Source organism: Ictidomys tridecemlineatus, chromosome Y (assembly GCF_052094955.1).
Source record: "Ictidomys tridecemlineatus isolate mIctTri1 chromosome Y, mIctTri1.hap1, whole genome shotgun sequence".
Classification (NCBI taxonomy): Eukaryota; Metazoa; Chordata; class Mammalia; order Rodentia; family Sciuridae; genus Ictidomys; species Ictidomys tridecemlineatus.
In genome coordinates this window covers 66,586-93,783 of record NC_135494.1, presented here as the reverse complement: position 1 = coordinate 93,783, position 27,198 = coordinate 66,586, and the positions used below count along the sequence as shown (strand labels likewise).

General features: G+C 55.4%; 1 protein-coding gene and 2 long non-coding RNA genes across 8 annotated transcripts in view; 1 reads left to right on the top strand and 2 right to left on the bottom strand.

Annotated features, from left to right (window-relative positions):
• The window catches only part of LOC120890926 (uncharacterized), a 106,507-nt gene that overhangs the window by 12,791 nt on the left and 66,518 nt on the right, over window positions 1-27,198 (bottom strand). The gene's annotated exons all lie outside the window — the stretch shown is intronic.
• On the bottom strand, window positions 859-27,050 carry LOC144371920 (uncharacterized). Its single transcript, XR_013431988.1, has 5 exons — window positions 26,508-27,050; window positions 20,932-21,052; window positions 18,147-18,848; window positions 4,381-18,010; window positions 859-1,128 (listed from the first exon to the last, which is right to left on the bottom strand). It is a non-coding gene; the product is annotated as an uncharacterized LOC144371920 (long non-coding RNA).
• On the top strand, window positions 7,116-17,768 carry LOC144371919 (regucalcin-like). Of its 4 annotated transcripts, none has more exons than XR_013431984.1 (8): window positions 7,116-7,280; window positions 10,469-10,552; window positions 13,536-13,701; window positions 14,842-15,075; window positions 15,504-15,719; window positions 16,230-16,361; window positions 17,188-17,319; window positions 17,599-17,768. XR_013431984.1 is itself a non-coding variant. In XM_078035202.1 (8 exons), the coding sequence occupies exons 1-8, from the start codon at window positions 7,116-7,118 to the stop codon at window positions 17,728-17,730; spliced, it is 1,188 nt and encodes a 395-aa protein (XP_077891328.1). In that variant the 3' UTR covers window positions 17,731-17,768. The 4 variants fall into 4 exon arrangements, 3 of the variants coding, with proteins under 3 accessions (XP_077891328.1, XP_077891330.1, XP_077891329.1); XM_078035202.1 differs by having other exon boundaries at window positions 17,261-17,319; XM_078035204.1 differs by lacking the exon at window positions 14,842-15,075 and having other exon boundaries at window positions 17,261-17,319.

Below are 27,198 nucleotides of genomic sequence, written 5' to 3'. Positions count from 1 at the left end.
AAGCACATGTGATGCCCTGGATTTGATCCTCAGCACCACATAAAAAAATAAATAAATAAAGGTATTGTGTCTAGCTACAACTAAAAATAATATTTTAAAAAATTTTCTAAAGATGGAAGTTGCACATATACTGATAATTAAACTGGAATTCTCTCAACCAAAGAAAAATGTGATTCATGAGTGTAGTTTCATGAGTTTAGTTCCATGAAATGTGGTTCATGAGTTTAGTACATGGAATACACTTTCTTAATATGTTTAGGTGTAGATCAAACAAACACCTGTATCTTATATATTTATATGTGGTGCTGAGGGTCAAACCCAGTGCCTCACACATGCTAGGCAAGCACTCTACCAGGAAGCTTCAGCCCCAGCCCTGAAATACATTTTTAATAAATACATTTGTTACAAATAACATACTAAACTGAAATAAAGTAGTGGGCTGTTAACACACGTGCTTTTCCATATTTCCGTATTCTTTTCTACTACTTTGACACCATTAAAACAATAAGGAGGGCTGGGGTTGTGGCTCAGTGGCAGAGCACTTGCCTAGGATGTGTGAAGCACTGGGTTTGATTCTCAGTATCAATAAATAAAACACAATCCATGGACAACTAAAATAACATTTTAAAAAATAAGCAATAAGGAACACAAGTAATGGAGTCTCTCCTGGGCTTAGAACCCTCATTCATCATTCCTCCTTCATCCCACCCAGGTTCTCCAGGAAAAACCTGGGGTAACTGTAGAAAGATGATGAGGGGCTGGGGCTGGGGCTCCATGGTAGAGCACTCGCCGAGCACGTGCAAGGCCCTGGGTTCCATCCTCAGCACCACATAAAAATAAATAAACTAAATAAAGGTATTAGGTCCAACTACATCTAAATTTTATTTCAAATTATGACAATATATACATAATGTAAATTATTTTAAACAAATGATGAGGGTCACAACCTAAGACCTGCTGCAGAGCCAGCCTGAATGAAATAGTGAAGGAGCAGGGTGCACAGCCAGGCTCTCCTCAGCTCTCAGTCCCAAGGTGGGGCTCTCTCCTCCCCAACGCCACATTTCCCACACCTGCTGCAGGTCATCTTCAGCACCACATACCAACAAAGATGTTGTGTCTCGCCGAGAACTAAAATATAAATATTTTTAAATATTCTCTCTCTCTCTCTCTCTCTCTTTAAAAAATAAAATAAAATAAAATAAAAATTTTTAAAAAATAAATTCCCCCTTAGGGTTGTGGGTACTTCAGTCCCAGGGCTTGCTCAGCCATCAAAGAGGGTTCTGGGAGCTGAAGTTCTGAGGACTGTGGGTAATGTAGTGCACTGTTCATGCTCAATTACTACAAAGGATCCTGGGAGCGTCAGCCCCTGAGGGTTCTGGGTAATGTAGTGTACTTTCAGGCTCAATTACTACAAAGGATCCTGGGAGCTGCAGCACCTGAGGGTTCTGGGTAATGTAGTGCAGTGTTCATGCTCAATTACTACAAAGGATCCTGGGAGCTGCAGCACCTGAGGGTTCTGGGTAATGTAGTGCAGTGTTCAGGCTCAATTATTACAAAGGATCCTGGGAGCTGCAGCCCCTGAGAGTTCTGGGTAATGTAGTGCAGTGTTCAGGCTCAATTACTACAAAGGATCCTGGGAAATGCAGCCCCTGAGGGTTCTGGGTAATGTAGTGCAGTGTTCAGGCTCAATTACTACAAAGGATCCTGGGAGCTGCAGCTCCTGAGGGTTCTGGGTAATGTAGTGCAGTTTCATGCTCAATTACTACAAAGGATCCTGGGAGCTGCAGCCCCTGAGGGTTCTGGGTAATGTAGTGTAGTTTCAGGCTCAATTACTACAAAAGATCCTGGGAACTGCAGCCCCTGAGGGTTCTGGGTAATGTAGTGTAGTTTCAGGCTCAATTACTACAAAAGATCCTGGGAACTGCAGCCCCTGAGGGTTCTGGGTAATGTAGTGTAGTTTCAGGCTCAATTACTACAAAGGATCCTGAGAGCTGCAGCTCCTGAGGGTTCTGGGTAATGTAGTGCAGTTTCATGCTCAATTACTACAAAGGATCCTGGGAGCTGCAGCCCCTGAGGGTTCTGGGTAATGTAGTGTAGTTTCAGGCTCAATTACTGCAAAGGATCCTGGGAGCTGCAGCCCCTGAGGGTTCTGGGTAATGTACTGTAGTGTTCATGCTCAATTACTACAAAGGATCCTGGGAGCTGCAGCCCCTGAGAGTTCTGGGTAATGTAGTGCAGTGTTCATGCTCAATTATTACAAAGGATCCTGGGAGCTGCAGCCCCTGAGAGTTCTGGGTAATGTAGTGCAGTGTTCAGGCTCAATTACTACAAAGGATCCTGGGAGCTGCAGCTCCTGAGGGTTCTGGGTAATGTAGTGCAGTTTCATTCTCAATTACTACAAAGGATCCTGGGAGCTGCAGCACCTGAGGGTTCTGGGTAATGTAGTGCAGTGTTCATGCTCAATTACTACAAAGGATCCTGGGAGCTGCAGCCCCTGAGAGTTCTGGGTAATGTAATGCAGTGTTCAGGCTCAATTACTACAAAGGATCCTGGGAGCTGAAGCAACTGACGGTTCTGGGTAATGTAGTGCAGTTTCATGCTCAATTACTACAAAGGATCCTGGGAGCTGCAGCCCCTGAGGGTTCTGGGTAATGTAGTGCAGTGTTCAGGCTCAATTACTACAAAAGATCCTGGGAGCTGCAGCCCCTGAGTGTTCTGGGTAATGTAGTGTAGTTTCAGGCTCAATTACTATAAAGGATCCTGGGAGCTGCAGCACCTGAGGGTTCTGGGTAATGTAGTGTAGTTTCAGGCTCAATTACTACAAAGGATCCTGAGAGCTGCAGCTCCTGAGGGTTCTGGGTAATGTAGTGTAGTTTCAGGCTCAATTACTGCAAAGGATCCTGGGAGCTGCAGCCCCTGAGGGTTCTGGGTAATGTACTGTAGTGTTCATGCTCAATTACTACAAAGGATCCTGGGAGCTGCAGCCCCTGAGAGTTCTGGGTAATGTAGTGCAGTGTTCATGCTCAATTATTACAAAGGATCCTGGGAGCTGCAGCCCCTGAGAGTTCTGGGTAATGTAGTGCAGTGTTCAGGCTCAATTACTACAAAGGATCCTGGGAGCTGCAGCTCCTGAGGGTTCTGGGTAATGTAGTGCAGTTTCATTCTCAATTACTACAAAGGATCCTGGGAGCTGCAGCACCTGAGGGTTCTGGGTAATGTAGTGCAGTGTTCATGCTCAATTACTACAAAGGATCCTGGGAGCTGCAGCCCCTGAGAGTTCTGGGTAATGTAATGCAGTGTTCAGGCTCAATTACTACAAAGGATCCTGGGAGCTGAAGCAACTGACGGTTCTGGGTAATGTAGTGCAGTTTCATGCTCAATTACTACAAAGGATCCTGGGAGCTGCAGCCCCTGAGGGTTCTGGGTAATGTAGTGCAGTGTTCAGGCTCAATTACTACAAAAGATCCTGGGAGCTGCAGCCCCTGAGTGTTCTGGGTAATGTAGTGTAGTTTCAGGCTCAATTACTATAAAGGATCCTGGGAGCTGCAGCACCTGAGGGTTCTGGGTAATGTAGTGCCCATTGGTGACATCACAGATGTGGACATCTTCTGATGTCCAGTTGTACCCATTGGTGACATCACTGCAGTGGACGTTCAGGAGGAGAAAGCGTCAAGGAGACCACCTTCCTAAGCGCCTTCCTCTGCACTCGGCCCCTCCAAGCACAGCTGCAGCCCGTGGAGCAGGCAAAGGAATGAACACGCCGGTCCTAGTCAGCCCTTGGTGGCCACCTGCAGCTGGCCAGCACGCAACACAGCACACGGGAATCCCCACCTCTGTGCCCAACTGTGGGAGGCCCGATACCCAAGAGGCCGGCCGCAGAGGCCTCTGGGGAAGCGGGCCCCAGGCATTCTGGGTATTGCAGTCCAGCATCCTGCCCACGCAACCCATACCCTGATGCCCCCAATCCTGGAAGCCGAGGGCCGCTAGCGTTCTGGGGCCGCCCACAGAACCCTCACCATGATGTTCCCCCCCACTGGAAGCCAAGGGCCCCAAGCATTCTGGGTAGTGTAGTCCAGAGGTCTGCCCACGCAACCCTCACCATGATGGCCCCTGGAGCATTCTGGGTATTGCAATCCAGCATCCTGCCCACGCAAACCTCACCATGATGGCCCCCGAGCATTCTGGGTAGTGTAGTCCAGAGGTGGGCCACGCAACCCTAATCACGATGCCCCCCATCCTGGAAGCCGAGGGTCATTAGCATTCTGGCTACTGTGGTCTAGAGGTAGGCCCATGCAACCCCTACCGTGATGCCCCTCCCTGGAAGCCGCAGCCCGATCATTCTGCTAGTGTAGTCCAGCATCCTGCCCACACAACCCTTACCGTGATTGCCCCACGTCCTGGAAGCTGAGGACCCTGAGCATTGTGGGTAGTGTAGTCCAGAGGTCTGTCCACGCAGCTCTCACCAGGAAGAGCCCCCTCCCCCGCCAAGCAGCAGGCCAGATCATTCTGTGATGTGTAGTCCAGAGGTCTGTCCATGCATCCCTCACCTTGATTACCCCACGTCCTGGAATCCGAGGACCCTGAGCATTCTGGGTAGTGTAGTCCAGAGGTCTGCCCACGCAAGCCTTACAGTGATTTTCCCCCCTTCCCAGAAGTTGATGGCCCTGAGCATTCTGGGTATTGTAGTCCAGACGTAGGCTCATGCAACCATTATGTGATGGCCCTCCCCGGAAGCCAAGGGCCATTTGCATACTGGGTAGTGTAGTCCAGAGGTCTGTCCACAGAGCTCTCACCAAGATGGGCCCCCTCCCCCGCCAAGCAGCAGGCCCCAGGGATTCTGGGTAGTGTGCTGTGGCGCTCTGTGGAGTCACTACAGATACCCTGGGCAGCTGCGGGCCGGGAGGATTCTGGATATTGTAGTCAAGTGTTCTCCTATTCAGCCCCCACTACAGAGGATCTGTGGACCCCTCAGCTAGTCCATAACAATCCTCCTGGTCCCTCCTGGCGTACACTAAGGGGAGGTGCACCCCACTAATGGGACACCAGGTGGGACCTACTGGGAGTTCCGTAAAAATTGGTCACACAGGTGGATCCTCAGGTGCTGGGCAGGGGGCAGGAGCCATGCTGTCTCGAGGGGCCTGTGAAGAGGGGGATGACCCCTGGCCTCCTCATCCTAGCCCAAGGTCATCATGCATTCCAGGATGGCTGCTACCAGGCAGGACAGAAGCTGCAGGCCAAGAATGTTGACATCCCAGTGACACCTGTTTTCCCTGGAGATAAGGGGGACAGGCCTGGACCCTCAGGGCTCCTGCCCCCTCGTCTGCCTGGGAGCTAAGCTCTGAGGGGACCAACAAACCCAGGCATATAGAGGGGAACCTGGGGTCTGGGAGTTCAAGGCCACTGGCCTGAGCTCAGAGGGACTGGGGAGTGGGGAGCAGGGGTCCCCAGTGGAGGCAATGGAGGGACAGTGGTCCCTGTGGTTTAGGTGCTTGTCAGCTCATTGTTCGGGCTCAGCAATCCCACCCAGCCTGCACCAGCCTGCACCCGGCCTGCCTCCTGGGCAGTGGGCGGTGTTTTCTCAGCTGGTTGGACACAGGGCTGGCTCCTGTATGCACAGGCCCTCAGGGGTCGCCACCACTGCTCCTCTCATGTCCCCTGGGAGAGTGGGTGGTGGGACATGGGATCAGATATTGAGGTGAGCAGATGCCACCTGGGGACGGGGGAGGGGGAGGAAGCTGGTCAATAACGGGGTGATGGGACATTATAGGGGAACGGGTGGTCAGATATAGGGTGGGGGACATCACCGAGTGTGTACGGAGTGTGTGTACGGAGTGTGTACGGAGACACCCAAGAGACAAAGCGAAGAGCCGAGGGCGGCTGACGTGCAGAGACTTCACGAAGAGAGCCGAGTGGCCTCGGAAGGGCCGAGTGTGTACGGAGACACCCGAGTGTGTACGGAGACACCCGAGAGACAACGCGAAGAGCCCACGGCGGCTGAAGTGTGGAGACTTGAGGAACAGAGCCGAGTGGCCTCGGAAGGGCCGAGTCTGTACGGAGAAACCCGAGTGTGTACGGAAAGGGCCGAGTGTGTACGGAGACACCCGAGAGACAAGGCGAAGAGCCCAGGGAGATGGAAGAGAGCCGAGTTGCCTCGGAAGGGCCGAGTCTGTACGGAGACACCCGAGTGTGTACGGAAAGGGCCGAGGGTCGAGGACAGAGTGGAAAAGGGGGACCCAAAGAGCCCATGTTGGCAGGGAGTAGTCGAGGGCCAAAGAACCGGTTCAGGGGCGGCGCAGAGTGTCCAGGTCCTGAGCGGACCGCGGGGGGGCCACGCAGAGGGCACCTGGAGGGCCAGAGACGGTGGACGGGCCGGGGGCGGTCGGCAGGCGGGGAGGGGAGCGGGGCGGCGGGAGGTGATCTGGGTCCGGCGGGGAGTGGGGGCGGCGCAGGCTCGGAGGAGGGAGGCCCTGGAGGACGCTGGGGTCCGGAATGGCCCGGCGGGAAGCGGAGTCAGGGGCGGCGCCAGCATTGGGGGAGGTCCGGGGCGTGGTGGAGGCCCGGGGCGTGGTGGAGGCCCTGGGTGTGGGTCCAGCCTTCAGCCCCGACCTCCTAGGGTCAGCCCAGGTCAGGTGTAGCCGGAGAACAGCCAGAGGAATACCACTTTCACTTCTGTTGTCAGAGTGGGAGGAGGACACGTGGGAGCCTGTGTCCCTCAGTGAGCCTCCCTGCAGAAGTACCCAGCCCGACACCCCTCAGAGATCTGATGGAGTCCAGGGCACAGAGCCTGAAGAGTCCTGGCAGGGACGGGGTCGTGAATGTACCCAGGACACTGCGTCCTCCCCGAGTCGGCCCTCGGGACACAGCGTCCTCCTCCAGTCTACACTCGGAACACAGCGTCCTCCTCCCGTCTACACTCGGAACACAGTGTCCTCCTCCACTCTACACTGGGGACACAGTGTCCTTCTCCCACCTACACTGGGGAGCCTCAGATACAGTGTCCTTCTCTAGCCTACACTGGGGACACAGTGTCCTCCTCCAGCCTACACTCGGAACACAGTGTCCTTCTGCAGTATACACACGGGACACCGTATCCTCCTCAGTGACCTTGGCTTCCCATGAGAGTGACCATGAGGAGCGCGGGTGTGCACACCCCAGACAGTAGACGAGGCACTTCCCTTGGAGGGCACCTGTCTTCAAGGCTGCCCAGTGGAGGAGGCCCCGGCCTCCAGCCCTGTCTGTGGACTCTCCATTCAGAACTTAGACTTGCCCTAGCAACAAAGGTACCTGGCCCACAAACCCAGCGAAGACCCAATTCCCGTTTTCCCGGCCCACACGGGAAGGACTCATGCCCAGGGCATGAGTTCTGTGGCCCGCTAATATCAGTGTCCACTCCACTGCCGGCCCTGGGAATGCCAAAGGCCCTCTGCCACCTGACGAGGTAGGGATGAGGAGAGGGAGGTGACCTGGAGGGTCTTGGGCCCAAGGAGTCAGCCGGGTGCTGAGAAGAGGGGCAGATGGAGAAGGGACCGAGGGGACAGGGAGACAAACTGGAGTGATGAGGACCCAAGCTTAGGGCCTGGGGTCCTGAGGGGTGGGAAGATGCAGGAAGGAGCTTCCCAGGACCCTGCAGAGGACGGCCTGCCCTTCAGGACCCCAACCCCAGAGATGTGGACCCCAGGCAGGAGGTGCTTTGAGCCCCGAGGGTGTAGGGCTGACGGCGGCCAGCAGGGGGCGAAGGCAGTCTTCTGAGCATCCGCGCCGCTGTCTGCCTTGAGGAAGGGACTGGGTCCATCCCATGCTCACACACAGGGCAGGTGGGCGTGGCTGCCCTGGTCCTGCCGGAGCTGGACTCACCAGGCAGGTGAGCAGTGCTGTCCTGGTTCTGCCGGCCCTGGACACACAGGGCAGGTGAGCAGTGCAGGGTGTAGGGCTGACGGCGGCCAGCAGGGGGCGCAGACAGTCTTCTGAGCATCAGCGCTGCTGTCTGCTTTGAGGGACTGTGTCCATCCCATGATCACACACAAGGCAGGTGGGCGGGGCTGTCCTGGTCCTGCCCCAGACGGACACACAGAGGCAGGTGGGCGGGGCTATCCTGGTCCTGCCGGTGCTGGACACACCAGGCAGGTGAGCCGAGCAGTCTGATGAACAGGTGCTAGTGGAAGGTGACCTTGACACAGACTCAGGGCTGTGACGGGGGCAGGTGCAGGACCCAGAGTCACTCAGGAGAGGCTCAGGTGGAGGCTGAGGCCACAGCCTGGGGAAGAAGTCAGCCTGTCACTCCTGGGACAGGAAAGTGCTCCTGCGGGACCCTGAGGCCAACCACATGCTCATGAGGGACATGGAGTGCTGGGCGCAGGAGGAGGGAGGCTCAGGCCCTGGGCTATGGGATTTGGTGATGGAGGAGCGCTGAGCCTCTCTCTCAGGGAGACTTCTGTCCCCAGGCAGACCCACAGCCTGAGCCCCACCTTGCCCCTGTGCCTCTCCCAGGAAGCAGCCTAAGGCCAGGTGACCCGAGGCTCTGGCAGACCCAGGGTGCTTTCCTGTCACACAGCCCCTGGGCGACAACCCCCATCGGGAAGGAGTTGGGACAGGGGGTGCTCAGCTGGGCCCCAGAGGAGGCCACTCCTAGACAGGAGACATGACAGAGCAGTGCTACCACTCACAGACCCAAAGAGAGGAGGGCAGGGTCTCATGCTCGGGGACAGAGGGAGCCAGCTGACCCACCAGGGGACAGGGGGCATGACCCCGGGGCCTAGGCCTGTGTCGGGGTCCAGCGAGTCACTCCAGCAGGTCTCCCACAGGGAGTACCACCTGGTGGGCTCACCACAAGCACACAGGCCATTGCAGCTCCAAGGTGCCTCAGGGCCACCACGGCTTCTCTGGACAGCCAAGTGGGATGTGGGGCCAGCAGGCAGAGTCCAGCACACTATCTCCAGCTGTCCCACAGGGAGGAAGGAGTGTCACCAGGAGGGTGAGAACTGGACACTGTCCATGTGACTGAGCCCTGCTCTGGTGGGGGAGCCCACCCCATGCCAGCAGGGTGGCAGCAGGACACTAGAAGTGTCACTGCAGGGGACACAGGCTCACACTGACATGGCACAAGGCTCCTGCTCTGGGGGAGCAGACGCGGAGAGGGTGGTGCCAGGGAGACCTGATGAAGAGGCTCCCAAACCCAGGGGTCCAAAGAGCTGAGCAGAGGGGAGGGGGAGGAGCCCCTGGGAGCTGCAGAGCTGAGCAGGGGGGAGGGGGAGGAGCCCCTGGGAGCTGCAGAGATGAGCAGGGGGGAGGGGGAGGAGCCCCTGGGAGCTGCAGAGATGAGCAGAGGGGAGACCAGGGCCCCAGGGAGTAAAAGAGCTGAGCAGAGGGGAGGTAGGGAGGAGCCCCTGGGCCCTGGGAGCTGCAGAGCTGAGCAAAGGGGAGGGGGGAAGCATCCCTGGGCTCAGTGGTCCAAAGAGCTGAGCAGAGGGGAGGGGGGAAGGAGCCCCAGGGCCCAGGGAGCTGCAGAGCTGAGCAGGGGGGAGGGGGAGGAGCCTGGTGGACAGGACATCTGGAAGGCAGGGATGAGGGGCCAACTTTGGATGCAATTTCATGGCCCTATTAGTGTCCTGCGCTTGGAAGCAAAGTGTCACAGGGGCTGAAACCATTTCCCCAGTCAAGTGGGATCTTCTCCCCCAGCCTTGGAGGGCAGAAGGCTGAGACCAGGGGTCACAGGGCTTAGCTCCCTCCACAGGCTCCAGGGTAGGCTCCAGGCACGACCTGTCCAGCTACAGAGGGAACTTTACAGATGGCGGGAGTGCCAAGGTGGCCCTTCAGCACTTGGCCAGTGCAGGGGAACCCTGGGGCTGATGTGGGAAATGACCACAAACCAGCAGCTGAAAACCACAGGAAACTGTCCTCTGCCAGCCCTGGAGGGTAGAGGCCAAGACCAGGGGCCCCAGGCTGAGGTCCCTGCACAGGCTCCAGGTGGCCCTGGGCTAGTGGCCCCTCACTGCAGTCTCTGCCTCCATCCCCACAGGGCTCCTCCTCTGTGTCTGTGTCCCCTCCTCAGTCTGTAGTGAGGACACTGCCATTGCATGAGGGCCACCTGACCCAGGATGGTATCATCTTGAGATCATTACCTAATTACATCTGCAGAAACCCTACGTGCAAAAGAAGCCCTGTCCCGAGGTCACAGTGCACTTGGGGTGCTATTCAGCCCACTGGGGTAGGACATGGGGAGGCATCCCAGGTGGGGAGGAGGAAGGCAGGTGATTGTCAGGAGGAGGAAGGCAGGTGATTGACGGGGAGGAGGAAGGCAGGGGAGCAGGGGCAAGTGGGCAAGCCCATGTGGGATGCCTGATAGACTTCCAAGCAGGGTGCTGGGCATGGAGTCCCATCTGGGAGCCCGTGTGTGCTCATCTACAAACGGGGGAGTCATGGGCAGGTCAGAGGGTGTAAGTCATGAGACAGATGAGATCATCCACCCCAGGTGCAGAAGGAAGCTGCCCCAGGACTCCAGGCAGGGCCTGGGAACCGGACAGCGTTTGGCAGGTGGAGGACGAGCACTCTGGAGGTAGGACAGCCGGACCACTAGGAAGCGGGGAAGGGTGGGTGCCTGGTGTCCTGTTGTGGGGTCACGGGGGCATGACAACTGGTTTGGTGCCAGGGCCCCTGGAATGTGGGAGCAAAGGGCGTGTGGGGCTCTGTGCCCTCACAGTGTGTCTCAGGGAGAGCTAGGTCCTGTTGCATGGAGGCCATCACCCTGCCCGCCCAGCCAAGGGACTGCCTGTCCCCTTTGGTTTCTGTCTCCAGCCCACTGTACCTTCCCACAGAGCCAAGGCAGCATTGTGTCCTGATGCTCAAGATGTCATGAGGTCTGACGCTGTCCAGCCGCTGCCTGTCCTTGGCTTGAGCATAGAGAGGAGAGCCATTGGGATGGATCAGGGGCCACCCCAGCCATCTTGACCTCAGGGTCCCACAAGGCTCCCTAAATATGTCCCCTTAGCTTTGAAGAGTTGCACGTCACTGGTGGTCCTGGGAGGTGTCTGCTCCTACAAGAGCCCCACAGAGCAGGTGTGTGTCCTGTCCACTGTGCCCAGAGAGTGAGAGGACACACCCATGCTGCGGTCGCTCCAGGGGCCACTGCAGGCTGCCCAGCAGGGGGACCTGACCTGTCTTCAAACCCTGAGGGCCAATCAGAAGGACCAGAGGGCCCCTCCCAATCTGGTGAGAGCCAGGCTACACACTGACCTCCCCTTGAGCAGGAACCTTTGGGGTGAGGGGGCGCCCCCTGGCTGCAGCCAGTGCTCCCAAGAGCCCCAGCACCTTTCATGGAGTGGATGAGCTCCAGTTCAGCTCTCCATCCATTTTCCTTTAGACCCCCTCCACCCAGGCGGTGGCCTCTCCTGGGCTGTGGGAGCAGGAACCAGCCCCCAGCTCCCACCTTGGTGGTCTCCCAGACAGGCGCCTGCAGTCCAGGGCCCTAAGGAGCTCTGGGACCAGGGTTGGGGTGAGGATGCTGCCGAGCGCTGGCTTGGAACCCAGGAGGAGGAGGTTCCCAAGGGAGTCCTTCACCCACAAGGCCGGTTCTAGCCCATGGGGAGGGGACCGTGGAGCCTGGGGTCCTTGGGTTCTGGGGCTGGAGCCTGGGGTGTGGAGGAGCTGGGCTCACTTAGTGGCATGGAGAGTGGGTGCGGGGACTCCACCTCCAACCGGCCAGCACCTCTCCTTTCGGGGACGGGAAGACTTGGGGATGCCAAGCCCTCCTCCACAGCGGGAGGAACCCTTGGCGTGGGCCTGCAAGACAGCAGCACCTCCCGCGAAAACCCTCTCCTTGCGGAGTGCCCCAACAATCCTGCTGGGAGACAGCGGAGGTGACAGGAGAGACGCAGGGTCCCTGGCCCCACTGCAGTCGTTGGAGTGGCACGTGGGCAGAGGCCGCTGGAGGAGCCTGCAGGAGGCTGGGGGAGTGGCGCCCAGACCATCTCAGAGGGCGGAGGATGACTCGGTGGGGGGGGGAGGGCGCTGGTGTCTGTGAAGTTTGGGTGCCACGGCCAGGTGTGCGAGGATGGGTCGGGACAGCAGGTGAAGCTCAGAGGTCATAGTCAGTTCTTTACAGGACGCCTGTGAGTAGAGCCCTGCCCAGCGCCCCGCGTGCGTGTCCAGGGCTCCGCGTGCCTCCCCTGCTTCCCTCTGCGCCTGCCCAGCGCCCCGTGAGCTTGCCAAGGGCTCCCCGTGCCTCCCCTGCGCCTGCCCAGCTCCCCGAGTGCCTGCCCAGAGGTCTTGGCGCCTCCCCAGCGCCCCCTCTGCGCCTGCCCAGCGCCCTGTGCGCCTGCCCAGCGCCCCCTCTGCGCCTGCCCAGCGCCCTGTGTGCCTGCCCAGGGCTACCCGTGCCTCCCCTGCGTCCCTGTGTGCCTGCCGGGCCAAGCCTGTGCTCCCTGTGAGCCTGCCTGGGTGAGCCCCGTGGACCCGCAGTTGCAAGCGGGCGCTCTTCTGCAGTAGGAGAAAAGCACAGTGTCCCGCTGCCCAGGGCAGCGCCTGTGCGAGGGGAGAACCCAGGAGGGCTGAGGAGGCGCGTGGTCGGCCCTAAGGGGAAGTCTCAGGGATGCCTGGTGGGGCGCTGGCCGCGACCTCGGGGGTCTCTACGGAAGCGAGGTCCCAGGGGCTGCTGCTTCTCCCACTCTAATGCAGAGTGCACGGGCGACTCCTGCAACTGCTACCTTGGCTCTGCAGGACAGAGCGGGTGACATGCCACCGCCTGGGGCTCTGTTGATTTGGCGAAGCACAGAGGGAGGGAGGGGAGGGGAGGGCGGAAGGGAGTCGCCGCCCCCACCTGGTGGAGCCTTCAGCTGGCTGAGGCCAGAGTGCGGTGGAGTCCCAAGAGCTGAGCTAGCAGGACAGGACCTGGGCTGAGGAGCACGTGAGCCGCCCCAGTATGGGAGCCTTGGGCTGCTGGGCCTCCTGGTGCCATCCAGGAAGGGCCCTGTGAACTGAGTCCCACCGAGCGCAGGGGTCTCACAGCAACCCAATTAACAGGAGCCTTGAGAAGTGAGCCCTTCTGGGGGAGAGGTCTCCTGGGCGGACAGGGCAGGGTGTGTGCTCCGGAGCCAGCCACCTGCAGATCGCACCCCACCCCAGCCTCTGAGCCGGGCCCACCTGGACAGTGGCTCAGCTTAGCAGCCCCTGCTTCCCAGGCTGTAGGTGGGGGGCCTGGAAGGTGGGGGAGGTGGCACACTGTGCCACCAGAGGGAAAGGGGGACTCCTGGAACCTTGCCAGGGGGAGCCTCTTCAAGTGACGGGGCACCTGCACGTTCTGTCGACCTCTCGGGTCATGCAGAGTGCCAGGTGGCACAGAGGAGCCAGGAGGGGCGCAGGCTCGGCTGGGTCCCTCTCTGCCTCCCCATGTCTGCCTGGGTGAGGCTTCATGAGCAGAAGAGGGCTGTCCTTGAGACCACAGGATGTCACACACCCGGGAGCGCCCAGTCCAGCAGCCCTCACCGGATGACCAGGAGAATGGGACAGGGAACAGGGCACTCACAGCCCTGTCCTCCTCCCAGGCCATGGCGTCCCCCAGGATCGAGGCTGTCATCCGAGAGAGGCACAGGATGGGGGAGTGTCCCGTGTGGGAAGAGGAGACCGGGCAGCTGGTGTATGTGGACATCAACGCCAGGACTGTGTGCCGGTGGAACCCACTCTCTGGGGAGGTGCAGACCATGGGTCTGAGTAAGTGGACCTGGGGGCTGCAGAGGGTGGGACAAAGGAAGTGGGTCTGGGGGCTGCAGAGGGTGGGCCTGAGGTACCTGGGGCATGCATACCTGTGTGGACGGCTGACCCCTGTGGATTCACACACCTGGGAGGAACCTGAGTGTCTGTGGGGCTTGCACACCTGTGTGGACTGCTGACCCTTGTGGACTCACACACCTGGGAGGTACCTGTGTGTCTGTGGGGCTTGCACACCTGTGTGGACTCTGACCTCTGTGGATTCACACACCTGGGAGGTACCTGTGTGTCTGTGGGGCTTGCACACCTGTGTGGACTGCTGACCCTTGTGGATTCACACACCTGGGAGGAACCTGAGTGTCTGTGGGGCTTGCACACCTGTGTGGACTGCTGACCCTTGTGGACTCACACACCTGGGAGGTACCCGTGTGTCTGTGGGGCTTGCACACCTGTGTGGACTGCTGACCCTTGTGGACTCACACACCTGGGAGGTACCTGAGTGTCTGTGGGGCTTGCACACCTGTGTAGATTGCTGACCCCTGTGGATTCACACACCTGGGAGGTACCTGTGTCTGTGGGGCTTGCACACCTGTGTGGACTGCTGACCCCTGTGGATTCACACACCTGGGAGGTACCTGTGTGTCTGTGGGGCTTGCACACCTGTGTGGATGACGACCCCCTGAGGAGCAGAAGCAGCACTCTGGGAGCGTCCCCCACTCACCCTCACCCTCCCCAAGGGCAGGTGCCACTGTCCCCCTTGCAGATCAGGGCTGGCCCCACGTCTGTGTCTGGTCTCAGGCACCCTCCTGTGGAGCCTGCCCTAGGCCCAGAGTCCTACCCAGGGCTCAGGGGCACCCGCGGCTCTCACACTGGCACTGATGTGAGGAGAGGCCAGCGCTCTCTGCTCCTGCAGTCCTGGTGGCCCTGCAGGCAGGCTTAGCAGCCTCCAGTCCCATCTGGAGGCCCTGTGGTGGCCGTCGTGGGGAGGGGGTGCAGAGAGGTGGTCCACGCAGGCCCAGCAGGACTGGTCCTGTGCTGAGACGAGCTCTGTGCCCTGACAGTGCCTCCTGGCGGGAGCCCCGTGGGTGGGGTGGCACCGTCTCTTGGAGAAGCAACAACCAGGCCACGCTGCTGTCCTCCCAGGAGATCCTGTTGGCCGTGTGGCTCTGTGCAGAGAGGGCAGCTACGTGGTGGCCTCTGGCACCTGCCTTGGCCTCCTGGACTGGGCGACGGGGCAGGTGGAGTGGGCAGCCTGGCTGGACAGGGACAAGCCCCACAACAGGTTCAACGACGGGAAGGTGGACCCCGCCGGGAGGTTTGTGGCAGGTGGGCTGCTGAAAGGACTGGCCCTGGCCACCTGGAGAGCCTCCTGTCATGGTGGGTGCTGGCTGGTTGGGGCGCCAGGCTGCTGGCAAGCGGCCCCCGGGGGCCATGCAGGCGCTGGGCAGCCCACAGGTTCCCTCCCACTCCAAATCCCATGGCTTCCAGGTCATTCTTCCTGGGTCCCTGCCCAGAGAGGACCCTGGGAGGGTTGAAGCCGCCAGGGTGGGGCAGCAGCCGGAGCTGCTGGCCAGGGGCCATTCACGTGCGGCTGAGGGCCCAGCACCTCTGCCTGAGCAGGCCTCTTCCCAGTGGAACATCTCTGGGGTCCCCCCTTCGCCCAGCACAGAGCCTCACTCACAGATGCCGCCTGAGGGCCATCCTGCCTGCTGACCCCCGACTGAGGGTGACCACAGCTCTGCACAGCGGGTCTGTGTGGGGTGGGCAGGGCAGGGCGCTGCCCACTGACCTTCCACTCTCTCCAGGCACCATGCCAGAGGCGTCCGCTCCAGGAGTGTGGGAGCCGGGGCAGGGCTCCCTGTACACACTCTTCGCTGACTGCCCGGTGGTCAGACAGCTGGACCAGCTGGGCATCCACAACGGGCTGGACTGGTCCCTGGACCATCGCACCCTCTACCACGTGGACAGCCTGGACTACTCTGTGCGGGCCTATGACTACGACGTGCAGACAGGAGGCCTGGGTAGGGGCCGCCACTGCTAGCCCCCCCACGCCCTCCCCAGGGGAAGGTCTCCGTGGCCAGCCCCCACACCTCCCTGGGCGGGGCCACCGTTACCAGCCCCCTACACCCTCCCTGGTATAGGAGCCTCCGTGGCCAGCCCCCACACCTCCCTGGGGTAGGAGCCTCCGTGGCCCGCCCCACACACCCTCCCTCAGGTATGGTCCTCTGTGGCCAGCCCCCCACACCCTCCCTGAAGTAGGGGCCTCCATGGCCAGCCCCATAAGCCCTCACTGGGTGGGACCAACCATGGCCAGCCCCCCACACCCTTCTCAGGGAGGGCCTCTGTGGCCAGCCCCCCACATCCTCCCCAAGTGGGAACCTCCGTAGCTCTCCTCCGACACCCTCGAGTCCGCTCCTGGGGTCCCAGATGCGCCACCGGGTCTGTCACTCCCTCCCGTTGTTGAGGCCACGCTATGTGACCTCCTGGTCTGGGCAGTGAGGGGCCACGCGCCTCTGTCTGTCCTGCCGCAGCAAACCCACGGCTGGTGTGCCAGCTGGAGCCAGAGCAAGGCATGCCAGATGGGCTGTGCGTGGACACCACGGGGACACTCTGGGTGGCCTGCATTGACGGAGGCAGGGTGATCCGCATGGACCCCGATACAGGTGTGTGCACAGGGCAGTTGGTCAAGGAGGGGCCATGGGGTGCTCTGGGCCACGGTGTTCAGGGTCCGGGAGTGGGAGGGCAGCACTACATGTTTGTCCAGCTACAGGGGGACTGTGCAGATGGTGGAGTGCCAGGGAGGCCGCTCAGCACTTGGCCAGTGCAGGGAACACAGGGGATGATGTAGAAAATGACCACAAACCAGCGTTGAAAACCACAGGACCTTTTCCTCTCCCACCCTGGAGGGCGGAGGCTGGACCAGGGTCCCAGGCTGAGCTCCCTGCACAGGCTCTAGGGAGGCTCCTCCTGCCCCTCCAGCTCCTGGGCTCCAGGTGGCCCTGGGGTGGAGGCCCCTCACTGCAGTCTCTGCCTCTGTCTCCACGGGGCTCCTCCTCTGGGTCTGTGTCCCCTCCTCTGTCTCTTGGGAGGACACAGCCATTGCATGAGGGCCCCCTGACCCAGGAGGAGCCCATCTCAGGACCCTCCACTAGTGATCTCTGCAGAGACCCTGTTCCCAAACCAGGTCCCACTCACAGGCTTTGGGGTGCAAATGTGGAAGGACCTGCCTCTTAAATGTGTCCAGCTCCCTCCAGGAGACTGGCCTCTCCAGCTCCTGGGCTCCAGGTGGCCCTGCTGACCCCTGCAGTCCATGAGGCAGGGCAGAGTTGGGGATCAAGTGCTGCAGGTGCCAGGGAGAACCAGCAGGCCCAGGGCCCCACTGGGGAGTGGGCACAGTCTGGCCACCTGGGGTCCTGCAGCAGGCAGGTGGCTGGGCTTCAGGGACGTACCTGAGCTTTCCTCACAGGGACGCGGCTGTGCACCCTGTAGATGCCAGTGTCCAGGGTGACGTCCTGCTGCTTTGGGGGGGCTGACTACTCCGACCTGTACGTGACCTCTGCAGCAGACAGCCTGAGTCCCGAGCAGCTGTTGCGGGAGCCACAGGCTGGACACGTCTTCAAGGTCAGTGGGGTCTCCCTGCCAGGGTCAGCTTGGCTCCCGGCCACGGCTGCTGGCCAGGTGTAATGCATCTTGACCTCGGGGACTGGAGCGGGCGTGGCAGCATCCATGGGGACCTCTGTCCACCTGGAACACAGCCCTCCCGAGGCCCCACGTGCCCTGCTGTGCACAGAGACATTTACGGGAGGTTTAGGAAGCTGGCGTGGCTGGCACTGCCGTGGCTGGGGCTGCCAGGAGACTCAGCCACGCCCAGGGACTCACCTCCACCCTCTCCTCCCGCAGGTCACGGGCCTGGGGGTGACGCATCCCGCCCCTTCGCTGGCTGAGGGACTCCACCGTCCAGCGCAGCTCAAGCCAGGCCTCCGTCCCTGGGGTGGGGCCAGGCTCGGCTCTGGCGGGGCACTCCCTGCCTGACCGCTGTTCACAGCTGACAATAAATGTGGCCACCTCAATGTCATCTCTGCAGCTGCTGCCCCCCAGGGACCGCCCCACGCTCTGTCCAGGGTCACCCAGCTTCGGCTTGTAATGCCCCCGTGTGTTCTACAAGGTCCCCACAGGTCACCTGCAGACTTCAGAACATGTGGCTGACACTGGTAACTCTGAGGTTGACCTCTCTGCCTCCATTTGGTGCTGGATCACTGAGAGCAGGAACCTGAGCATGGGCTGTAGCTGTGCTGGACGTGCACAAGTCCATCTGCCAGGGATCAAGCTGGACATCAGGTGCCTTCACAGCACTGGGCGCCCAGCACCTCTACTTCCAAATAGCCCCTTTACCCCTGAAAGGCACCCACACTCCAGCAGTGACCCAGTCCCCTGCCCAGCCCCATCACCTGCCCACTGCCTGTGTCTGGATGGCCTGCTGTGGATAGGTCCTGCCCACAGAGTCCACACTATGTGACCCTCTGTGTCGGCTTCTCTCACCAACCCCCATGTCTCAACGTCCATCCCACTTGCAGAGCTGCAGTCCTTTTCAAGGCTGAGTAATATTCCATCATGTGGATGGACTCGTCCTGTTCCCCATTCCTCTTCAGTGGACAACTGGGTCACTTCTCCCTTCTGACCCTTGTGCATGGTGCTGCTGTGAATGTTCACACACAAGTTTTCATTCCAGCGTCTGTTTCTGGGTCTTCAGGGACTAGGCTGGAGGTGCTGGTGGAATGGGAACTCCCTGCATAACCCCGAGAGGCCCCTGCACACTGTCCCTGCACAGGGGCTTCACGCTGCCCTCCCACATGCACATACTAAGAGTGACTTAGAACGTTGAGTCCCCGACTCCAGAGGGCTCAGCACAGGGCTCCTGGAGGTCCCCACACAGGTGGCCTGCAGGTGCACACGGCTGATTGCCAGGTGCCGGGAGTCTCTGTCCTGGGGTCCCGTGGTCATGATGGCAGAGTGCAGCTTGTGCTGTGGGCAGGGGCGGGCAGTGCTGTGACCAGGAAGGGCCATCCTGGGGCTCGAGCCTCCATCTGGGAGTGAGGCCTGTGTGGAGTTGGTCCTGGCCGAGTGGTCAGTCCTGGAGAGGGGCAGCTGGCCTGGGAAGAGGAGAGACCTGGTCTCAGGTGCAGCCCCTGATACAGGGTGCTGAGGGGCCAGGCGGGGACCTTGGGGAGGCCAAGCAGGGGCCCAGGAAGTGGGTGTCCTCCTGCTGACCACCACTGTCTGCTCAGGGACTGGGAGGCCAGGAGGCAACTCTGTGGGAGACCAACTTTGCATGTGACTGAGTCATACTCCCCAGCTGGGTGTGAGGCGCTCAGTCACAGAAATGTGGCAGAGCTTCCCCCACCTTCTTGGGTTTGAGGGTCGGTGTCTGGGGCATGGGTGTGTCTTGCTATAGCCCCATGGGTCATGAGTGAAGCTACGCTCTCCTGTTCCTTTGTAATATAACTCCTTGCCCTGTTCAGGGTAGAATCTTCCATGGAAGTGCCTTGTGTGTCCCCTCCTCTTACTGTGCCCTTGGGTGTGGCCTACCCAGGTGTCAGTCAACCTGCTGACAGTGGACATCATGAAGATAGACTCAGCCCTCTGATACCTGACCCCTTGCCTCATTTGAATAACTTCTCACTAAAAGGGGTCAGCGCGTGCTCTCGCTCTCTCTCTCTTCCTGCGGACCCTTAAGGTCAGAGGAGCCATCAGAGTGACCCCAAAGTAAAAGGTATTTGTGTATGTTGTGTGGTCATTTTGCACAGCCCAGTCAGCCCAGTTTACCTGGATGACCCCTGAGCCTTTTAGTTGCAAGAAGAGAAACTCGGCACATGATTTTGGAAATTCAAATGGAAATGAAACCTATTAAACACTATTTGTCAAAAAATGGTGATTGAACAAGCTTTGGAAACTATATTCAGTGAAATGAAAGTATATCCAAACCAAAGTTTCCACAAAAATTGACTCATAATCATCCATAACTAAAATTTGAAAAAAAATATTTAAAGAGAAACAGAAGAAAATCCATGTAATCTTAGAGAGTGGTAACTCTGTGTGTGTGTGTGTGTGTGTGTGTGTGTGTGTGTGTGTGTGTGTGTGTGTGTGTTCTGGAACTGGGGATCAAATTCAGGGCTGCACACATGGTGGACAACCTCAGCTACATACAACCTCAGCTGTATCCCTAGCCCTTGGTGGTGAGTTTTAACACACAATACTAAAACTAAATGGCAGAAGAAAATATTGATAGCATGGACTTTATAAAATTAAATTTTTACCAAGTGTGGTGTTGCATGCCAAGAATCCTAATTACTCAAAAGGCTGAGGCAGGGGGGCTGGGGATGTGGCTCAAGCGGTAACGCGCTCGCCTGGCATGTGTGTGGCCCGGGTTTGATCCTCAACACCACATACAAACAAAGATGTTGTGTCCAACAAAAACTGAAAAATCAATATTTAAAAATTCTCTCTCTCTCTCTCTCTCTTTAAAAAAAAAAAGGGTGAGGCAGGGAGATTGCAAATTCAAGGCCAGCCTGGGAGATGTTTAAAGGGATGGGGTATAGCTCAGTGGTAGAGCACTTGCCTGGCATATGTGAGGCCCTGGGTTCAATCCCCAGCATCATATGAAAAAATTAAATTTTAAACTCTGTGAAAAGAGAAAAAAAAGAAAAGCTATAGACTGAGATAAATTATTCACAACATGCCATTCTCTTGTGCAGAAACCTCTTGTGAAGAAGCATACCAGATAACTAAGGCAGACGAGGCCATCGAGGAGGTGCAGCTAACTCCCTGTTCCTTAAGTGTGGGCCCTCTATAATGACTTCCTCCAGAAACACAGACAATGGGCACATGCAGAGAACAGTAACTCCACAGTCAGAAAGGCACTACCTTAGCCAGGTGAGCACAGTTAGTACTCACATGGCATTCACCTGAGGGTCTGAAATGACAAAACAGCTGTCCACCTCTGTGCCCTGCTTGCCCCAGACCCACAGCCCCAGGATAAATATGAGAAAACCAAGGAACCTTGAAAGGCACTCCCCAGCCAGCTGAGCACACTCAGTACTAAGGTGACATTCACCTTGAGGGCTTGAGATGACAGAGCAGCTCTCCACCTCTGTGACTGCTTCCCCCAGACCCATGGCCCAAGTCTAGATGTGAGGAAAAACAAGTAAACCCCAAAGTAGAACAATCTAAAAATACCTGACAGGTCCTCCCCATGTGCCGAGGTCAGTGGAACAAGGAAGTTCAGAGAAACTATCACCCCAAGAGGAGTCTAATGAGACATGCTGACTGGATGTCACTTGGGGTCCTGGGTGGGGTCCTGGAACAGGAAGAGGCAGAACTGAGAACCCAGAGGAAATACAACTTCAGTTATTTATAGCATACTAGTGTTTATTCCTCATGACAAACAGTCTAAGATGTTAACGCATCTGAGATAGTGCACCTAAGTCATCACAAGGGAAAAGTCAGGTTGAGGCTTCCTTTGAAATTTCTGTATAAAGACACTAAAAATAAATTTAAATGTGGCTACATTCTCGGGCTGTGTTGAGGCTCCATGGTAGAGAGCTCACCTGGCATGCACTAGGCATTGGGTTCAATCCTCAGCACCACATAAATGTAAAATAAAGATGTTCTGTCCACCTAAAACTAAAAAATAAATAAATGAACATGGCTACATTTTCAGAAACACCTGTTTTCTTAATTATTTGTATAGATAATTACTGGTAAATGACACTATTATGTACGTCTGTATTTTATTATGAACACAAAATTTACTATAACACAAAAATCAAATAACTCAAGCCAATATTTAATTCAAGACAAGTGCCTCTGTTATTTGCTGTGTTGAAGTAACACATGTAAACTTGTTATCTTTTTTTAATATTTATTTTTCAGTTTTCAGTGGACATGACATATTTATTTTATTCTCACCTCGAACCACCCGGTAGGGCAGCAAGGCTTATTCAGGGCTAGCAGGAGAGAGAGAGAGAGCACACCTGGGAGTGGCCTTTTATTGGGGAACAAGAAATTCAGGGGAGAATTCCATCCAATGAAGGTTGAGAGGGGCAGCACTCCAAGGTCAGGGTCAGTGATTGGCCTCAGGATCAGTGGTCAGTCACACCCCCACAGGGACAGGCTCTCGCACCAGGAGAGGGTTGGGAAAGCTCCAACACAGTTTAGCCAGAGCGCCTCACACCCCATCCGGGAGTTGCCCAGTCACGTGTGAGAATGGCTCCCCACATTTTATTTTATGTGGTGCTGAGGATCGAGCCAGTGCCCCAAGCATGCCAGGTGAGCACGTTACCGCTTGGGCCACATCCCCAGCCCCAACTTGTTATCTTTTTATGCTGTCACTAGGTACTTCTAAAAACTTGATCGCTTTAGACTAGAGGAAAAAATGAGATTTTATTTCAACTCATGGCTGAATTTTATCAAAAGAGCCGCTTTTTAAAAATACATGTTCCAATGGCAAATTGACTCACTTTCACTTTGGATTAGTTTTCCAAAAATCCTTGTCTCTATTTTGTTTCTATGCATACATTTTAGCAGTAATAAAACAAAATATTTGCCCTGGACAAATAGTCAAAGAAAAGAAAAAGGTAACAGCACTGGCAGTGATGATGAGTGACACCTTCTGGGCATTAAAGTTTAAAAGGACACCAGTGTCCATCTTCAAGATGCTCTGCAAGAAGTGGTGAGCCCAGAGAAGTACAGGTGGCAGTCAGCCCAAGAGTGACTTTAGATGCTTCTGTGTTACGGGAAAACATGCTACCGTCTAAAAACCATAAGGAACTATCAGATGCCCAAATTCTTAAATGAGAAGAAAAAGGTAAACAAGATTGGAAATCAATCTGCCTTGTGAGCATAAGAGTTTAAGAAGACACCAAGGTTCATTTCCTCCATGACATTCTGAAGGAAATGGTGAGAATAGGAGCATAGGTGGCAGCTCCATCCATGCCTGATCTGAGATGCTGCTATATTATGAAAAAAACACTACTCTAGAAATCACAAAGAATTATTCGATGTCCACACTCTTGAATGTTTCAAATTCAGTAAAATTTCTATATGATTTTTATTATCAGTCTAGCTAGTCATGAAGCTAATCATAACTAAAGGATCTATGGAGCTGTCAATGCAGCTCAGTGGAAGAGGGTTTGCCCAACATGCAGGAGGCCCTGGGTTCAATCCCCAGCACCACAAAAGAAAAAAAAAAAGAATTTGTATCTTATTAGTGTAATCAACTAGGAAATGAATGACCACTGCTTCAGGGAAAATATGTAGGACCTGAAACACCACTGAGACTATCAGAATCAAAACACTCTTGCTGTGAATCGCATAACTAGACTATCATGAACAGCAGGGACACATCATGAAGCATGTTCATATTAAAGCATATGATTGAAAAAACAAAAAGAACTTATTGACTGTTGAGAAGAAAAATGGACATAATATAGCTTCTGAAATTATTAACACATTGGAAACTTGAGACTGGCATCAAACTCCTCCAGGACATGCCAGTCACATGCCTGTCATCCCAGTTACTTGGGAGGCTAAGGCAAGAGGATCATAAATTTGAGCCCCATCTGGGCAATATAGCAAGACCATGTCTCAAAATTAAATTTTAAAAAGGGCTGGGGATGTATGTAGCTAACTGCTTGCCAAGCACATACAAGGCCCTGAGTTCAACACCCAGTGTGAAAAAAATTCTCCAGGCCAGACATCTGGTCATAGACAACCATAGCAGGAATAGAACAGGAAAGAAGCCATTATATCAACCTCCCAAAAATAAGTAAAGTAAACCTGCACTTTGTTCAGCTCACAATACTAACATATCTAACCTCTGCTTCTACTAATTTAAATATGATAACATTTTAAATATGATAAAAAGTGTATGTATTTTTCTAATAAACCCAGCAGATATGCAATATACTCAACTCTGCTCTAAAAGCCAATTTATAGGTACATAGGGGCACAAACATTAAGATAAAATCTAATTATGGCACTTCACATGAAATAACTCTAACTGCTAATAAACATATAGCCTCAAAAGAAGAAATTCAAATTTCAGAACTCAAACCATAATGGTATATTTTCAAGTGATATTTTGAAAAGATACAAAACACAAATAGAGTTCTCCAACAAGAATTCCTGGCAATATACAAAGCATCATGCTCATCAGAAGACCCAATCCCTTGCTTGCAATGAATAAGAGATTTAACTTTTTATAAATGTAAAACTTTAGGGCCTGACGATGTTGCTCAGTGGTAGAACACTTGCCTAGCATGTGTGAGGCACTGGCTTCAATTCTCGGGACCACATAAAAATAAATAAACAAATGTAGAACTTTAATAAGACATAGGGATATGCTTTCTAAATTGAAAAGTAGAAAAGAAAATGTCTTTACATATACTGACAATTAAACTGGAATTTTCTCAACCAAATAAGAATGTGGTTTATGAGTTTAGTTTCATGAGTTTAGTTTGATGAAATGTGGTTCATGAGTATAGCACATGGAATAAACTTTCTTAATATTCTTAGGTGTAGATCAAACAAATACCTGTATCTTATTTATTTATATGTGGTGCTGAGGATCAAACCCAGGGCCTCACACATGCTAGGCAAGCACTCTACCAGGAAGCTTCAGCCCCAGCCCTGAAATACATTTTTAATAAATACATTTGTTACAAATAATATTCTAAACTGAAATAGAGTAGTGGGCTGTTAACACATGTGCTTTTCCATTTTTCCGTATTCTTTTCTACTACTTTGACACTGCAATAAAAGAACCATTAAAACAATAAGGAGGGGGGGCTGGAGATGTGGCTCAAGTGGTAGCACGCTCTCCTGGCATTCATGCGGCCCGGGTTCGATCCTCAGCACCACATACCAACAAAGATGTTGTGTCTGCCGAGAACTAAAAAATAAATATTAAAAATTCTCTCTATCTCTCTCTCTCCTCTCTCTCTCTCTCTTTAAAAAAAAATAATAATAAGGAGGGCTGGGGTTGGGCTCAGTGGCAGAGCACTTGCCCAGGATGTGTGAAGCACTGGGTTTGATTCTCAGTATCAATAAGTAAAACACAATCCATGGACAACTAAAATAATATTTTAAAAAATAAGCAATAAGGAACACAAGTAATGGAGTCTCTCCTGGACTTAGGACCTCATTCATCATTCCTCCTTCATCCCACCCAGGTTCTCCAGGAATAACCTGGGGTAACTGTGGGAAGATGATGAGGGGCTAGCGCTGGGGCTCCGTGGTAGAGCACTCGCCGAGCACGTGCAAGGCCCTGGGTTCCATCCTCAGCACCACATAAAAATAAATAAATTAAATAAAGGTATTAGGTCCAACTACAACTAAATTTTTTTTCAAATTATGACAATAAATACCTAATGTAAATTATTTTTAAACAGATGATGAGGGTCACAACCTAAGGCCTGCTGCAGAGCCAGCCTGAATGAAATAGTGAAGGAGCAGGGTGCACAGCCAGGCTATCCCAGCTCTCCGTCCCAAGGTGGGGCTCTCTCCTCACCAATGCCACATTTCCCACACCTGCTGCAGGTCATTCCAGAAGCTTCCAGTGCATCTCCCTCAGGCAACTCAGAACAAGAGAGCTCCAGGCATCCCTAGAGACATGACCCACAGTGTCCCCAAGCCAGGTGGCTCCCTGAGGTAGCTCCAAGGAGAAGGAACTCCAGGCCTCCTTAGAGTCATGACCCACAGTGTCCCCAAGCTGGTGTCACACTTGGGCTCCTCTGAGAAGGGAGCTCTGGGCCTCCCTAGAGACATGACCCACAGTGTCCCCAAGCCAGGCATCACCCTCAGGCAGTTCTGAAAAGAAGGGAGCTCCAGGGGTCCCTAGAGACATGACGATAGACCCAGCCTGATTCCCTCTTAAAATTGGGAACCATCTTGCCACAAAGCCATGAAAAGCTCATTTTGGTTTCGTGTAAATTACTGCAGATTCTGAACCTGCTTGGAATGCCTGCCCGTGCCTTGGACTCCCCCCGCCTGGCTCTCTGACCACACAGCAGCCCTCTCTGAAACTGTAGTGACGCCCCATGAACCCTGGCCTTCCCTGGCCAGATCACGCCCCTCTCTGAGGCTCCAATGACCTTCATAAATTCTGATGTCGGGGCCAGCAAAATGTGAACTACCTTTGTGCTCTGCTGTCCGAGTGTTGTTATCTGTGACCCCCTTTGTGGAACTTTCTGGGCTATGGAGCTGCGCTTCGAGGGAGCTGGGGCTGTCTCTTCCCGCGGTTTTGGGTGGGAGAGGGAGCCCGGCTGGTGGAAATGATCAGCTTGCATTCATTTGATTTTAATTGGAGTCACTGGTCTTTTCTTGTGTCCTGGTCTAACAGTGACCCACAGTGTCCCCAAGCAGGGTGGCTCCCTGAGGTAGCTCTGAGGAGAAGGGAGCTATGGGGGTCCCTAGAGTCACACCCAGTGTCCCCAAGCACAGAATCCACCTGGGGTAGCTCTGAGGAGAAGGGAGCTACAGGGGTCCCTAGAGACATGACCCACAGTGTCCCCAAGCTCAGTGGCTCCCTGAGGTAGCTCTGAGGAGAAGGGAGCTATGAGGGTCCCTAGAGTCACATCTAGTGTCCCCAAGCACAGAATCCACCTGGGGTAGCTCTGAGGAGAAGGGAGCTATGGGCGACCCTAGGACCAACAGTGCCCCCAAACCAGGCGTCCACCTAAGGCAGATCTGAGAAGGGAGCTCCAGGCATTCCTAGGGACATGACCCATAGTGTCCCCGAACCAGGCGCCCACCTGAGGTAGCTGTGAGGAAAAGGGGGCTCGGCCCCTCCCTGAGGGGCGACCCACAGTTTCCAGGAGCCAGGCTCTGCCCTGTGGGCCCTGAGGAGAAAGCTCACCTCTCACCCTGAAGGAGGACTGGCGTCAAAGATGGCGGTGAGGTCCCTCCCCTGATGACCACGCCCCCCCATGGCCAAGTGCCCGGATAGCCACGTGCCCAATGGCCACGCCCCTGATGGCCACGCCCTGCAGGACCCTGCTCATGCTCAGAGGTGGTGCCCACCCCTAGTTCCTGGTAAATCTCAGCCCTTTCTCCACTCTCAGCTGTTACTGGATAGAACCTGTCCCCACTGCTGTCACAAGGTCTGGCAGAGTTGGCTGTGTCACCATGGAGTGGAATCTCAGGAGAGGAGAAAAGGGAGTCCAGAAGCCCACCTCCGCGTTCACCAGAAAGCAGGGAGCTGAAACTCCAAACCCCAGCTCTTGTGCTACAGCGAAGGAAAATTTCAAGTCAGACACCAAAAGTCATGCAGGAGAGGTTTCTGAGAAGTGACAGTGAGGTGAAAATAAACTAAAAGTGAGGCTTAAGCAAAAGCACTCTCAAGGGGGAGAGTGGGCATCTCCAGGCAGAGAATGAAAGGAGACAAGGCTGTCCCCAAACTTCATTACTGTTGATGTTTGCCAGGAGAACTGGGGACCACCTCTG

Coding starts and splice junctions, on each gene's coding strand:
- LOC144371919 (XM_078035202.1), top strand. CDS start 7,116: ATGAGAGTGACCATGAGGAGCGCGGGTGTGCACACCCCAGACAGTAGA. Junction 16,362..17,260: donor CCGCATGGACCCCGATACAG/GTGTGTGCACAG, acceptor TGACCTCTGCAG/CAGACAGCCTGAGTCCCGAG. Junction 17,320..17,598: donor AGGCTGGACACGTCTTCAAG/GTCAGTGGGGTC, acceptor CTCCTCCCGCAG/GTCACGGGCCTGGGGGTGAC.